This window comes from Opisthorchis viverrini, assembly GCF_000715545.1.
Source record: "Opisthorchis viverrini unplaced genomic scaffold opera_v5_7, whole genome shotgun sequence".
Classification (NCBI taxonomy): domain Eukaryota; kingdom Metazoa; phylum Platyhelminthes; class Trematoda; order Opisthorchiida; family Opisthorchiidae; genus Opisthorchis; species Opisthorchis viverrini.
In genome coordinates this window covers 4,003,359-4,018,296 of record NW_008751663.1, presented here as the reverse complement: position 1 = coordinate 4,018,296, position 14,938 = coordinate 4,003,359, and the positions used below count along the sequence as shown (strand labels likewise).

General features: G+C 43.1%; 1 protein-coding gene across 1 annotated transcript in view; it reads right to left on the bottom strand.

The window, feature by feature from the left end:
- The window catches only part of T265_12628 (hypothetical protein), a gene marked incomplete at both ends in the record, with an annotated part of 35,335 nt that overhangs the window by 12,830 nt on the left and 7,567 nt on the right, over positions 1–14,938 (bottom strand). The window contains 2 exons of the mRNA XM_009164637.1: positions 1,436–1,512; positions 4,856–4,986. Of these exons, the coding sequence (XP_009162901.1) occupies positions 1,436–1,512; positions 4,856–4,986 (208 nt within the window). The remainder of the gene's footprint in view (positions 1–1,435; positions 1,513–4,855; positions 4,987–14,938) is intronic.

The following is a 14,938-nucleotide window of genomic DNA, read 5'->3' as shown; positions in this document are numbered from 1 at the left end:
CCGCAGTTAGCTCTAAAACTGATCAGTCAGTTATTTACGTTCAGATATTACAGTATGCCAAAACTACTGTTTCCTACAAATGCTCACCTAATGTCAACAGGTGCTTGCAAAAAGTTGCCGCCGTCTAAAGGTATCAACTCAAAGTCACCTATTGTTTAAAACCCCCACGTCTGAGGGGAACTCGCTACTGAATTTTCTTTATAAGAACCTATCATAAGTGATTATCTCGTAATGGTGCTCTCTAGACGAGGGTCACTGAAGACTGCTCCTATCCTATAAGTTTTTCTCCTATTGGTAATGAGTGATTTGCTGCTTTGAACATTAAATTGATCAAAATTCGATGGAATATGGCAACACCAAAGGACTAAAAAACTGTAACCTTGATCAAGCATCGACTACCGACGGTTCAAAAGTGCAAAAATCTCAACCGATTTGTCTTGAACATTAAATTGATCGAAATTCGATAGAATATGGGAACACCAAAGGATTAAAAAAAAACTGTAACCTTGACCATGCATCGACTGCCGACGGTTCAAAAGTGCAAAAACCTCAACGGTGCACAGAATGGATGAACCATAGTTTAGAAGAATAGGACGCCGACCATGTTATTCAGAATTATGGGTACTTAGACAATGTTCAAGGATGAAAGCATGATGGGGTAGGACAGAAAACAGCACTGATACCGTTAAACATCAAACCTGTTTACTCAAACTCACCTGTATTATGTTCCACATAATTATTATCATCTTAAGAAACGAAGGTGTCTCTGCTCCAGCATGCTGTAAGCTCACAACTTTCAAACTTCCACCACTTCATCATCAAACTGTTTTCCGAGATTCTGGTTTTAGCTCATTCAGGGGCACTTATGAGGAAACCTGACTATTTGGGAGCATCGCCATTCCGAACTTTCGGTGATTCTCATTGAGAGTCTGATAAGTACGAAACCCCACCTTCATTATTACTTTTGCTCATTTTCAGGTGAATAATTCCTCTTTTGACTTCATGGTATTTCAGTGCCCATACATTCAGTCGTATGTTACGACTCAAATATTGAAAAACCTACACTGCAATTAGCTCTAAAACTGGTCAGCCGGTCATTTGCTTACAGACATTACAGTATGCCAGAACTGCTTTTTCCCACAAATGCTCATCTAATGTCAACAGGTGCTTGCAAAAAGTTGCCGCCGTCTAAAGGTATCAACTCAAAGTCACCTATTGTTTAAAACTCCCACGTCTGAGGGGAACTCGCTACTGAATTTTCTTTATAAGAACCTATCATAAGTGATTATCTCGTAATGGTGCTCTCTAGACGAGGGTCACTGAAGACTGCTCCTATCCTATAAGTTTTTCTCCTATTGGTAATGAGCGCCCTTGAAAATGTAGGCACCAAAAGAGCATGACAGTTTACATAATAGCAACATCTCCAAGCACTCACCAATTGTTGACTTGTAATATGGTCAGTCCAGTATCTTGTGCCAACTGTTTTTTCTGCTCCTCCGAAGGGTAGGGATGCTGGACATTTTTAAGGGATAAAAACGATTTCCGACATTAATTTTTCCGCAAAAACAGGCAAAAATGCTTTTATCTGAATAATATATTCTCGCTTTAGGCACAGTTTTCATGGAAAACTGGATTTAAATTGGTTATTCGTACTTTATGGTGATGTCGATCAACTTAGAACAAGGAAACCAACCACAGTGTATGCTACTAATGCGTTGTTGAGGAATACAAAGTTATACAACAGTATAATTGATCTTCATCAACTTATTTCATCAACTAGTCCGGTTGTAAAGTTAGATGTGAGATACAGTTTCGAATGTACCTCTAGCGAGCTTGTTGCGGCACCTTCAAATACCGCGGGGTCAGTGTGGATAGGAGCCAAATAAACTATCTCCCAAGTAAAAAAAGTCATGATTACTCACACAATGCAGACAGACAGAGTCAACGGTTGAACTACCACAACTGCCGGTCCAAATTATACTACACACCTGAAATATGAATACGTTTGTGCTGATGTCTTACTCATCGCAGATGACTGACTGATACCAGTGTCCGGGAGCAACTGCTGATTTCTTGGCCACAAATCTAGAGAAGCGACATGGAGTTCAGGCCCAGCTGTTACAGTCGGCCAAGCCAGTGGCTAAGGGTTTCCTCCCGGAATCACTGTCTTTTGATTCCCGATCAAACACCTCCAAGGTATCTTGGCATAATTTTCTGACGCGATTTACAAGATCTGTGTCAAACTTTTGTAGAAACACTCTCCTCTTTACCTTATGTCGTAATCTCTACTCCGCACCAATGTATTTTGAAGTTCACTGATTCATTCTAAATGGAATAATTCCCCCGTCTCAGAGAAAAACGAGGGTTAATGCATTTCCCCTTAGTTGACTCAACTGCATTATCATGATGAAACAACGGCTGGTCTTTGTCTTGGAGTGTGACTGAAGAAATCCTTGGGCTTCGCGTGTGTTGCGCTCAACCCAGGATCGCTTAACTCAATGGGTGTGGGCTTCATGTTATTTAGCACTATTCCTAAGCAAGTATTATGACCTCTTGGGAGTATTGTGCGTACGAAACCATATATCCGGTTCATATGTTCAGTGAGCAGTGCGAGGTGCCCAAATACTGACTATTCCGAGCCCAAGAAATACTGGTGGCTCTAACGATGATTCGGAGACTCATCGTCTGAGTAAAGAACTTATGTTGAACTAATTTCATCCGTATTATTATGTATATCTATATATCGTGCCCCCGCCTCACAGTTAGGGACAGCTAATGGATGGCAGCGAACTAAGCCTCCACTCTGACATTCATGAAAGCACATTCCCATTCATGGTCGATCGAGCCAACTAGATTAACTGCGCTCGCTAATAACTAGTGGAATGCAGCCAAGTGTGTTCGTTGTTTTCCACCACTGAGGCGATTGTGAGCTAAGGCGGTTGCATTAAAAACTCGTTCATCGAAAATGCTTTTTCTAGTGGGACATTTAGCTCAACTGTCGTATTGGATCTGTCATTGATAGACACGCCTGAATGCCTGACCGAATGATTTTCCAACTGTGTGGAGTGATTAGTCTTATCCATTTATAGAAGACCTCGTGCAGCTGCACGGGGTGCAGCAGAAGATAATAGTTAGTGGGAACTCATTTTTTCCGCCCATTTGATTTGGCTCGGTTAATAGGCTAAGATGAGTTATCATTTGTATCACTCCATAGTTTGCTTTTGTGAATGAAAGGCTTCACCAGTCACTTGAAAACTGTACGAAAAATGCACAAAAAGCACAACTTGGTATTTGATCGGCTCGTAATCACACTCGATCATTTTATTTGTAAGTCATCGTGGACAGTATCTATTAATTGGGCAGTCATTGTCCATAGGAAGTCGTACACTGAGAGGAACCTTATGGTTAGCGAGATACTCATTTGCAAACAAATTTGGTTTTGCGAGAGACTCACCTGGAACCCAGCTGAATCTCTCGTTTGTAATGTGCACTACGTCTACAAAACCCGAGTATTGTAACAAGTGAAACATGAGGAGGCCTGATGCGGCATATTCTCTTGTCTGGAAACATCACAAACGAGAGATTCAGATGAGTTACAGGCGAGTCTCTCGCAAAATTTCAAATTAGTTTGCAACTGAGTGTATTTTGCTTATTTCGTGCAATTCGGTTCCAAGTAGAACATAAGGTCGGCGGAAACTCGGGGACTGCGCCTAACTGATAAGCCCCGATTTGGGCAAAACCGGTAATGGCCTGTCGAAGAATTTTCAGCAATCGTATGAGTAGCACACTACGAATATGCATGTATCGCGATACCTCAAATATCGTTTTAAATGAAACGTGAGGCGGCCTGTTGCAGCACATCTAGTCGCCTGGACGCATCACAAACGAGAGGTGCAGCTTGGTTTCAGGTGAGTCTTTCGCAAAACCAGATTTGTTCCCAAATGAGTGTGTATATATCTTAGTTCAAAATGTCGTATAGCATTGAATGACATGGCTGCATGATTATTCCCCCTCAAGTGTAAACAGACTATTGGACTTACTGAAGTTTCTCTAGATTCCTGAACAATCAAGACAAAGTACCTATCCACTCCGCCCGCAAGATTGACGAAAACCCATCGACAACTACTAGCTATTTCATTCTCCTCGGGTCCATCAGCTAGGCTTAGTTCTCTTAGTTTCTATCGGACTTGTGTGTAAGGTGAAAACCAAGCTGTGCGAAACTGGGGAAGCACAATAATTTCTCAACTGCGTTGTGTCGCAAATTCGCTCCAAGTATATCAGAAAACAACCAAATGAGGTGGGATTCATTTGAGTTTGCTTTAACATCAACTCGGTTTGGAAATGACTGTGCTTCGACAATTTTACATTCTCCACAAAGTGTTGGTGTGGTGAAAATGAAACTGCCCAAAACACGATCTATTTCATAATAATTTCGCGCCTATATCAAAAGTACATGAACTGCTAGGCGGCTTCTTCAATGCTGCGAACTGTTCTGGTAGATGTCTATAACTTCAGAACCTGAGCATTTTAGTTTAGTTGCATTCACTCTGTTGTGCTACTCATTCTTCAAGTCACATAATCTTCGTCGTATGAAGTTCCAGAGAGAGATATAGTGAGAAATGCACAAACAAGCTGTGATATGTTCTTGTTTCCGAGCAAATAATGTGGAAACCGAACGTTTAGCTTCCTCTCGAAGGCAGGTGTCCCCTTATCAGATGAGATAGCCGAACAGCACCCCCCTCTGCCCATGATGACCATTCATCCATTGTCAGTCATTCACCGTTTACAGCAAAAGTCTAGATAAATGATGTGTGGCCATGTAGAAATCGACAGTTTATAGCTCATTTGCACTTACCGTTAAATGCTGGAACAACCAGGCTCGCATAATATTTGTGGCCACCTTTGGAAAAATCCCTCGTTTCTTCTGACGTTTTAAATCACTCCTTGAGTCCGATTCCAAATCGTCCATTGCGTCCTTTTGGGAGTCTGCGGTTTTATACGGGAGAAATATTGAAGAGTTCAGATGGTCTGACATTTGTTCAAACTGGTTCGGATAGAAATGGTATACGTTATTCAAGATATAACTTAGTTTATCCAAAGAACAACTCCTGTCGATCGAACTAATCCACCTGGTATCGAGTTACATAAGGGAGTTGGGCGTTTGTTTACGGAGGTGGAAATGATCGATTAACGGTATAACCGAGTTAGCCAACTGATCGATCGGTAGCTGGAACGTCGGGTTCAATCAAGGTTCCGAGCCTCAATCAATGCTACTTGGAAATAACGGCTTATCTAGTCCAGGCGTGAGAGATCCCGGACGGAGGTGTGGTGGGTACATACGCTTGCCATGTGGCAGGTGTGGGACGTCTCATTCAGTCCGGTTGCTCAAATTTTCGGTCGCAGATGGAAGCCCAAGTGCTTTGTTACAATGTGAGTGGCTTTACAGCATATAACACCGACAGATGGTTATGAAGTGTCAACCCGTCAACCGTCTGCCACATTGTGGTGTGCCTGCGTTATCATTTGACTTCAAGTGTTAAACAAACAGGCAAACATAAGCAACTGTTATGTTTACATTCGTGTGGAATGTGGTTGATCGTATATGTGTTTGTCTACAACGGTAGCCAACTCAAGCGGGACAGAACACCAACAACCAAGATAAGGAAATTCCCACCTTCCTCCTGGATAATGTAGAGTGGGCTGTGGTATTCATGAGGAGCCGAAGAACCTAACCATATGGGTCCGGTGATGTTGTTATAAACACGAACGGCACAAACGTGGAGATTAGGCAACTCACTAACCAACTAAGCAAATCGGCTGGTGACGCAAATGATTTGAGCTACCTTTCAGGAAGACCAATTAACAGCCGCTGATCGCACCACAACTGAAGCTGAAAATGGTGTTCAGATTCGTAATGTTGCCTGTCCCGGAGGGTAAGCAGTTAAGCTTTCTAGCATCAATGGTACCAAACGGCTAAATTTGGTCTTCAGTGTTTACTACAAAGGCAACTGTTTAGCCTCGGTATTTCCAGGTATTTCTAGGACCGACTGAGGGCCTCGACCTTTGCTGGGTCAAATTCCCTACTTTGCAACGAGCACCCCTCACCCACAAAAGAATATGCCGTAAAGTTTACAAGGAGGTCAGTTGTTGATATCTATGGAATTCCAGATAAATAGGAGAACTTTTTCGAACCCGGTTATCCTTCAAACATTGAACTCATCTCCCGTAGCTAAGCTGTTCAGATGGTATCATTGAATACATCCGAATAGGTTTCGCAACTCCAACGGATGACTGTGGCATACGCAGGACGTATTCGGATCTGCAAGGGTCCGATACGCACTGACATCAAATGCCTGAAGAGTTGGGGTCTAAAACAAATGTTCCAATCACTCATTTTCTTCCGAGAAACATGTACGTAGGTTATCAGAACAAAGGCTGGTGATCTTTTCGGCAGTAGGAGTCACCACTAATACTTTAGTAAGGGTTTATCGATTATGTCCGTCATTCTGCACGCAGCTCAAACTACCTTCAGTCGGCATATCTAGCAGGTTAACTAAATTGTACCAAATCCGGCAGGCTTCCCTTGTAGCATTAGGTTGAGACTTCTGATTATGGGGAAAACAGTACAGTATCAAGGAAACAGATCAATCCACTAGTGTAAATGATCGCTTCGTGTAATTTGACAGCGTCAAATGGGCTCTCTGAGTGTTATTTCTCTAGGCTGATGTAGCTAAGAAATTGATTATGCCATTTTCCGGTAAGCTGCCATGTTTTCTTCGAAAGATCATTTGAAGCCATGCTTGATGCCGAAACTGATCTGGGATAGCTTAGATTTTTGTTCTTTCGGTTTCGTGGTTCAGAATACCGCCAGAGAGTCCGAAAAACTATTCAGGGACACGAGTCCAATTGATGGAGCTTGAAGCTGTGCCGTGGACAGCCTTCTGTTGTCAACTTAGATTTCTGGTGCTGAATAGTGAGGTTATCGAAATGAAAATCATTTTATGGATGTATGAGATGATGCCGTGATAACAGCCATCAGTAGAACAACAACATCATCATCATAGACAGCATGCCTTCAGTGTTTAACACTGATGCTTCACTGCCATACAACCATGATTTATTTGAAAGCTGCATTGTAAAGAAAAGAGTAAAGGTGGACGGGGAAGGGACTTAGTGCTAGCCCACCACAATCATTCCGAGGTGCCTACACCTACAGACATTCACTCAGGCAATCTGGATAGAAACTGACAACAAGAACGCCACTGACATCGGTTGGCAGCCATATCTTGTAGTGTCTCTAACCAGGCACAGTGAGGATCACGCAGATCCCATCCTGGACAGAACCCAAGCGTTTCTTGATCCCCTTCATACTCCTCTGCCAAGTCAAGGGTTGGCCACCTCTCTGTTTAAGCCACTCTGAGTTGGGCCTGGAAAACAGCACTCTCTTCGGCAAACGATGGTTCGACATACGCAACAACAACAACAACGGTAGAACAACAGCAGAATGCGATGTAACTAGCTACAATCTGAGCCGCTTGAAATTTCCCCAAAGATCTCTTTACGTTACACTGTTCGCCTATTTAGTTCCGAGTGGCATATAACTGAAACAGCGACCACTTGGATGGAGGGACACATCATATAATATGGTCATATTTTGAAGAAAGTAAGACACCTGCTTCTACCACCACGATCTCCGGATTATTGCGTCCTAGACCGCACCATGATGCGTGAACTTCTTCTCTCTTAGACTCTTACTCACTTGCACACGGTAACTCGATGCTACGCAAAAGCTGACAAATTCTAACGGAATTTCCTCTTCTTTTTCTTTCATATGATATTTTAGCTCGCCATAGAGGAACTATCTGAAGTTATTCAAGACCGGTCTCCCCTTATTGGGGTCCATCAGTTAGGCGCAGTCCCCGAGTTTCCGTCAACATTATGTCTACTTGAACTCGAATTGGACTGATTTCGAGAAGTACACTCGTTTACAAATCAATTTGGTTTTCACGAGAGACCCAACTGGATCTCTCGTTTATGATTTCTTCAACTGAGCGTGCTGCACACAGTCCGCCTCATGATTCAGTTGGCACGATTCTCGAGATATCTCAGTATATTTTCATTAATGAAACTACCCACAAGGTTGCTGAAAACTCTTCGACAGCCTGCGACCACTTTCGCCCTTCTTGGGTTCAAGTAGATCATAAGGTTGACGGAAACTCGGGGACTGCTCTTACCTGATGAGCCCCAAGAGGGGCGAAACCGGTCGTAGAGTTTTCAGCAACCTTGTCAGTAGTTTCCTTTATGAAAATATGCTGCGATATCTCGAGTATCGTGCTAACTGAATCATAAGGTGGCCTGTCTGCAGCAAATTCAGTTGTAAAATATCATTAACGAAGAATACAGTTGAGTCACCCATGAAAACCAAATTGATTTGCAAATGAGTGTATTTCTCGAACTCTCTGATGTGTCGATTACCGATTTCTACCGGCAAACTGGTAGTGGACACAGTAGGCCCTTAAATCTTGAAAACTGTTGCGGGTTAGATGAGTCCGAGTAACATACCAATACGGAAAGCTTTTTAAGCGCCTGTGATTGTATGCTAAGTTGGAATGCTCTCAGTATACAGTAAAACCGAAAGTTATGGAATCATTGGAAACTCGATAGATGACGTATAACAATCATAAAGCCGTTCAATAGTCTACAAGTGATATTTTAACTAGGGGCTTACGAACCGTACGGTGCTACACCAAAGCGAACTTTTAATCTGCAGAGCGTACGCCTGTTTATATCACAAGGTCAAAAGCAACGGATAAAAAAGAGGTGGCAAGATAGCAGTTCATTAGTCTCGAAACTGTTTGCAGCTATCCCTGAACACATCAAATAATATTACGTTTACCACATGCACATTGGGCAAGATCTGAAAGAGCGTACTCCTACGGCAAGTGGGCTTTTGCTTATTCTTATGAATAAGTGCCATCAGGGACGGCCAACACGGTACAACCAATCCTACTTCGTGAAGCTTTGCTGTTATCCTCCGTGTGGTACCAACAGTAAGGCCAACGAAGATAGCCATGTGTTTACTTAATTTTCGTTAGGTTTACCAACAGTAATGCACGGTGTTTTTAACCAGCTCCAGTTGTTTTGTAGGTGTGACTCCCTGATCTGATCAGATCGCACTTAGTGCGATGAGTGATTCGGTCCAATCGGACCAAGAAGTCCGAATTCGAGGTGTAAATGACTTGCGCACAGGCAAATCAGCTGGGTTTTACGAGTTACTGTGCTGATTTTGATTACAAACGCCAGGTAAAGAATGTGGTTCTCTAGTGATCCAGTGAACCGAGTTGCATTTGTACCTCGGTACAACCAGTTATGTGAAACTTCGAGAATGCGGATTCACAATAAATCCAGGCGTAATGTTTCGGGGGCTAGTTAGACCCGTTTTTTGCTCTTATTTGGATCATATACATGTGCGCGCACCTTTCGAGAGAATACTTCGTTCCCCCAAGGTGAACGATCTGTGTAGATGTCAATAGACTGGATGCTTTACAACATTCCTCGTCAACCAGTCTGGTTTAGGATGTTTTTTCCCTCTTGGTAGTCACCAACTACTCTCCACTGATAATCCGGACGATCCTCAAACCCTCATTCTGAGCAAGCGGCCCTTCTGGAGGAACTATTATACAGGGAGACTGGCATCAGCGGTCGTGAATACAAAAACGTGGTGAAATCGTTGTTCAACTAATCTTCGACTCTTTCGGAAGCAGGATCCACACTTCTGTCCTAAAATTTCTCACTATGATTATCCGTGTTCTAGTACCATTGGGGGCCCTGCGTGCCTTTTATCCCTCTTGAAAACATAACTACGGCAAACTTTTCTAAGTCCGGGCGCGTCTCCGTGTGGTTTTTTTTACTCTGAAGTCTCAGAGCCTGGGTTGAAAAATCCGCCGGTGTTAGAACGAGCAGTGGGTAGAAAAAATCATTGCTACCATGCGTTGTTATTGGAGTTGGCACCACAGGCGAGAATTCTCCCGGAAAATATGGCTTCAGACGATAGGCGACTCAAGACTGGTAGGTAGTATAACTGTTCGGATGTTGTTAGAATCAGAACCACTAATCATAAAATGTTACGCTCTACTTAACTCCAAACTATGAGGTTTGTGACCAACTTGATGCCACTAAATTGCAAGTACGATGAATATCGTAATGAATGAACGTTAGTTGGTTTGAAGTGACGTTGTTGGGAAGAAAAAATTGATTCACTTAGAAATATTCTGTTGACCCGACTAACTGTAAAACCCAGCGATTTGCTTAATACAACGAGCTGTCCAAAATGGCAGAATTTCGTGCGCCCACGGACAGGTCTACGATTATTCAGCCTTTGACGCTCAGTGACGTAAGTCACACGGTCATGTTGCTCATGTCATGATTAGGCGAGAAACGCGTCTATCCGTCTTGGGATATTCTTTATCATCCCTGCAACAGTTCGTCCATTCCAGTATGTTCATTTGTGGCTTGTTCGAAGTTGAACAAACCCAGTCACATGCACACAAACAAGCAGGCTCGCAGCTGTTGGGTCAGAGACTCGCATCAATCATAATCTGAATTGGCAAAACGAAGATGACATTACTGTTAACTTATTGAACGTGTTTGTTTCTCCGGAGATGCACATGCATGTGTGAGTATAAACTGACCTTGACTAACGCGCCGTTATTGATTACCCTATGACATTCTACTCCATGGGAAAATTTGAATTGGCCTGTGGATATATTCTGGCGGTATGTTCAACGATGTAGACAGCTAGATTTGATAGCTTAACTTTTTAATTTCACGGATGAAAACGCGCTCCATATAACTGTCGGGGCAAGAACTAGTATATTGTTCTATAGAAACACTCACAAAAGCGGTGACGCGAACCCAGTGTAAATAATCTCGACTCCAGTTGGACTGAAAACTATTCCAATATGAAGGAAGAGAATAAAGCTACTTTGCTGCCAGCTGAAAGAGCGATTCGAAACATCCAACACATTTTACCTTTCAACCTTCCTCGATGTGTATCTTGCGAAGTCGCAGAGTGAATCGGTAGAATTCTCGTTAGAAAACTAGAATGTACCAAGGGGCGGCTTTCTCAATTGAAGGTAAACGCAAGACTAGAACGCATTCAGATGAAGTCTCCAGCAAGGCTGTGGTATTTTGTGGTCGTTCTTACACGGACTGCGCTGTACGATTCGATTAATCGTGTTATGTAACGCAGTACTATTTCTACCCATCTTGCACGAGATCTATAAAACCAGTCGAACTGGGGAGTAGTATAAAGATAGAGGAAAGAATAACACGGCCTCCACCAACTTCTTTTTGGCGAATAGTTCGTTCGGTAGACGTAATGGTGTAATTCACCCAGTGGGTTGACATCCACTTTTTATAGGGAATATCTCATTTAAATTGTGTGCTGTCCGTCCAGATCTTTTCCGCCCTATAAATGGTAGATGGACAGAAGAAACCGACTTAACAGAAGTATATAAACCAAGCAAAAAGACGTTTGGTGCCATCGGCAATGTAATAATATTACTACTAGCAGGAGTTCTAACACTGTTGCCAACACCAAGTCCGTAATACTAAATTTATGTAATATACATACAAAAACCCCATAGTACATGTAAGAATAGTGCTTGACTCCTGCCGTGCATTACCCTTGTCAACTGACAACTTAAGCCTTCGAAAATCCTTCCACTACCAAACCAAATTTGAGCACGCACGAATCAATCATCAACTCGGATAAACATCGAGCTGTCATCGAACCAAACAATGAGACTGATCCGCTGAGATAATTCTTCAGCTTCCGTTTACTCCGCAGTGTAGGGTTATCCTGAGAGTGTTTCACATCTGGTGTACTTCGTTAGTCGGACCATCGGCCATTGACTTTTTCTGTGCCGTCATTTTTAACTGAATGAAGCGTCTACACAAAAAAACAAGTCTTCGAGCGCTTAGTTTAGGCTTCTTCTGTTCAACATGATAACTAATGTGCTTGGAGTATGGTCTTCATGGCCGCAAAGTTCCAAAAGGGCGTTTTTGAATACAGACGTCGTAAGTCCAGTTAAGTCATATCCACAGTGCGTAATAGTGCGTTATCCCATCACCCAATCCGGCTGTGGCGTGGATCAACATCTAACGGCATCGTTGACATCCCGGTTAGATAGCCGAGTGAATCAATTCGACGCTGACTACTCTCACCGACAAACTAACCTAAACGTGAAATACACTCATTTGCAAATCAATTTGGTTTTCACGGGAGACTCAATTGAATCTCTCGTTTATGATGTCCTCCAGCTGAATGTGCTGCACACAGGCCGCCTCACGATTCAGTTGGCACGATATTCGAGAAATCGAAGTATGTTTTCATAAAAGAAACTACTCACAAGGTTGCTGAAAACTCTTCGACAGCCCACGACTGGTTTCGCCCTTCTTCGGGCTCATCAGGTAGGCACAGCCCCCGAGTTTCCGTCAACCTTATGTTCTACTTGAACCCAAATTGGACTGTTTTCGGGGAATACACTCATTGGCAAATCAATTTGTCATTCTGTTTGCGTCGAAAGTATAACTCGTCAGCGAATACTGTTTGTGGCTGCCAACACCGAACTGTGACTGTAAAGCACTACTGGGTGAATCCATAAGGTCACTGTTACCCAGGAGATAATCGGAATGGCTTTATTGGCTATTCGCACTAACTCGGCACAGGTTTTCGGGGAAGGGACTTAGTGCAACGGGTACTTCCAGTAAAGAATGTGTCCAGCACCAGAAGCTGCGTTGGTCGAAACACGTGTTGCGTAAGCCTAATCATCTTTTGCCGAGGAGAGTGGCGTAAACTGAGAGGTGGCCAACCCTTGACTTGGCAGAGGAGTATGAAGGAGATCACGAAACGCTTGGGTTCTGTCGGTGCTACTCGCCTTTCAGGATGGGATCTGCGTGATCCTCACTGTGCCTGTTTGGAGACACTACAAGATATGGCTGCCAACCGATGTCAGTGGCGTTCTTGTTGTCAGTTTCTATCCAGATCGCCTGAGTGAGTGTCTGGAGGTGTAGGCACCTCGGAATGGTTGTGGAGGCTACTCCACAGACTGTATCTCTCGACGGAGGTTGTAATACTAGTGTTGCTAGTATTATTGGTAGAAATAACAGAAATATAGTGACGTAGCTTGACCTCGCCGCAGCTCTCGTGCAATTTTGCAAAAAATTTCACATTTCCTGGATTAAAATTGAGTTGCAGAGTGTATTCACTATGCTGAGCGAACCGCTGAGATGAGGTTCATCTGAGGTTTCAATCCGTTAACTCACTCACGTATTCATACTTAAAAAAACTGGTATGGTGCATTGCTACACATTGAAGTTAATTTCTCATGTATCACACGATGTGTTGACATATTTGCGGTAAACTTTGAGGTTCAAAAACGCCAGTTTGATCGTTAGGTTAGAAGTGGCACGTGGTGTCTATTGGCTCGATAGGACTTAATCATTCTTCACAAAAATCACAGACTGCAACCTGACACCGAGGGGCAATTCGATACGACGTTCAGCCTTTCTAGTTTCCTAATCCTTTGAGTCCCTTTTCATTCATTAGTTGTGAGTCATCTCGCCCTCCCGTCCCATACACATCGGTATAAACACACACAGTCGAAGACTGATGGTTGATCCAGATAGGAAAGACGAAAAAGCATTCGGAAATGTGGCCTGAGGCTGATCAAGAGGTTTGATAGATGGAGAGGTTGGGAAAGAGACTAACAGGATCTAGAGTAAACAAACCGTCCAGACGGCTTCTGATTGATGTCCGGAAGCATGCGCAACATCTAGTTCCATACCCATGCACATTGTTTGAAGCGAATAGTTTGAACTGGTTGCTCGTATCCCAGTTTGACTCCTGCTCAAGCTAGCGACTCGTCACCCAACGTGGCTAGAAACTTTGCTGTATGAATTTATAAAATAATTGCTGTACACACTGGCGACAGACAAGTGGGAACTTCCCGACAAAGGGTGCATCCCACAAGGTAGTTGGAGATAAAAGTACTTCGCGAATTGCGTACCATTTCTGTTTCAAACAGGGCATGGTTTTTTATGGATATTTTGTCTTGTAAGCAAGGAAGGCCAACCTACCGTGAAAAGCCAGAGGGCACTGTACAGCTGTTTTACCAATTTTGTGGGTCACCAACAAAGTGCATCTCTTGAAACTCCAAGGTGTCTCAAACCCGCGATCTCCCTGCTGGTAGTGTGGATACTGTTCGGCAACTAATGGTTGAAGAGCTGTGTGATTTGCTCCTAATTAGAAAGGCTGCATATCACTTGGCCACAAAGCATCACCCTATATGGTCTAAGACTAATAGGTAAAATCCAAACTGACAGTAAAAACATCAAATCTGAAGGTGTATAGGGTTTCGCATTACCGCTTTCCTATTCTCGTGATATTCGCTTTCTCGTCGTCAACTCATGCAAGACTTTCGTATTCAAGCTCTGGCATACATTCAACATGACACCCTCAGTCGAACTATGGTACCGAAAATGCAGTTTCAGCTGCATAGAGCTTTCATCACAAGGCACAGCCTACTTCAGACTGGCCAGTTCTGCGCCTACAAGAGTCTGATAGTTAGATATCCAGAAAATAAGAGGTAGACTACGAATCGAAATATGACCTTGAAATATCACGTTTCTGTCCTCCTTTTTATAGAATTGTTGAAAGTTAATCAGAGTGTTCCAGTTGATGAATCGACTTTCGTCCAGTTTGGCAACACTGCATACGCGAAGGTCCTCCATGAACTTCAGTGATCTCATTCACTTCGTATAATCATTGATCAGCTTATTTTCGTGATATGAAATATGACTCTGTCTCTCTCTATACAACGAATTTTTACAGCCAAGAAGTTTTCCTCACTTTTTCTGTTTCAAAAGCGCGAAG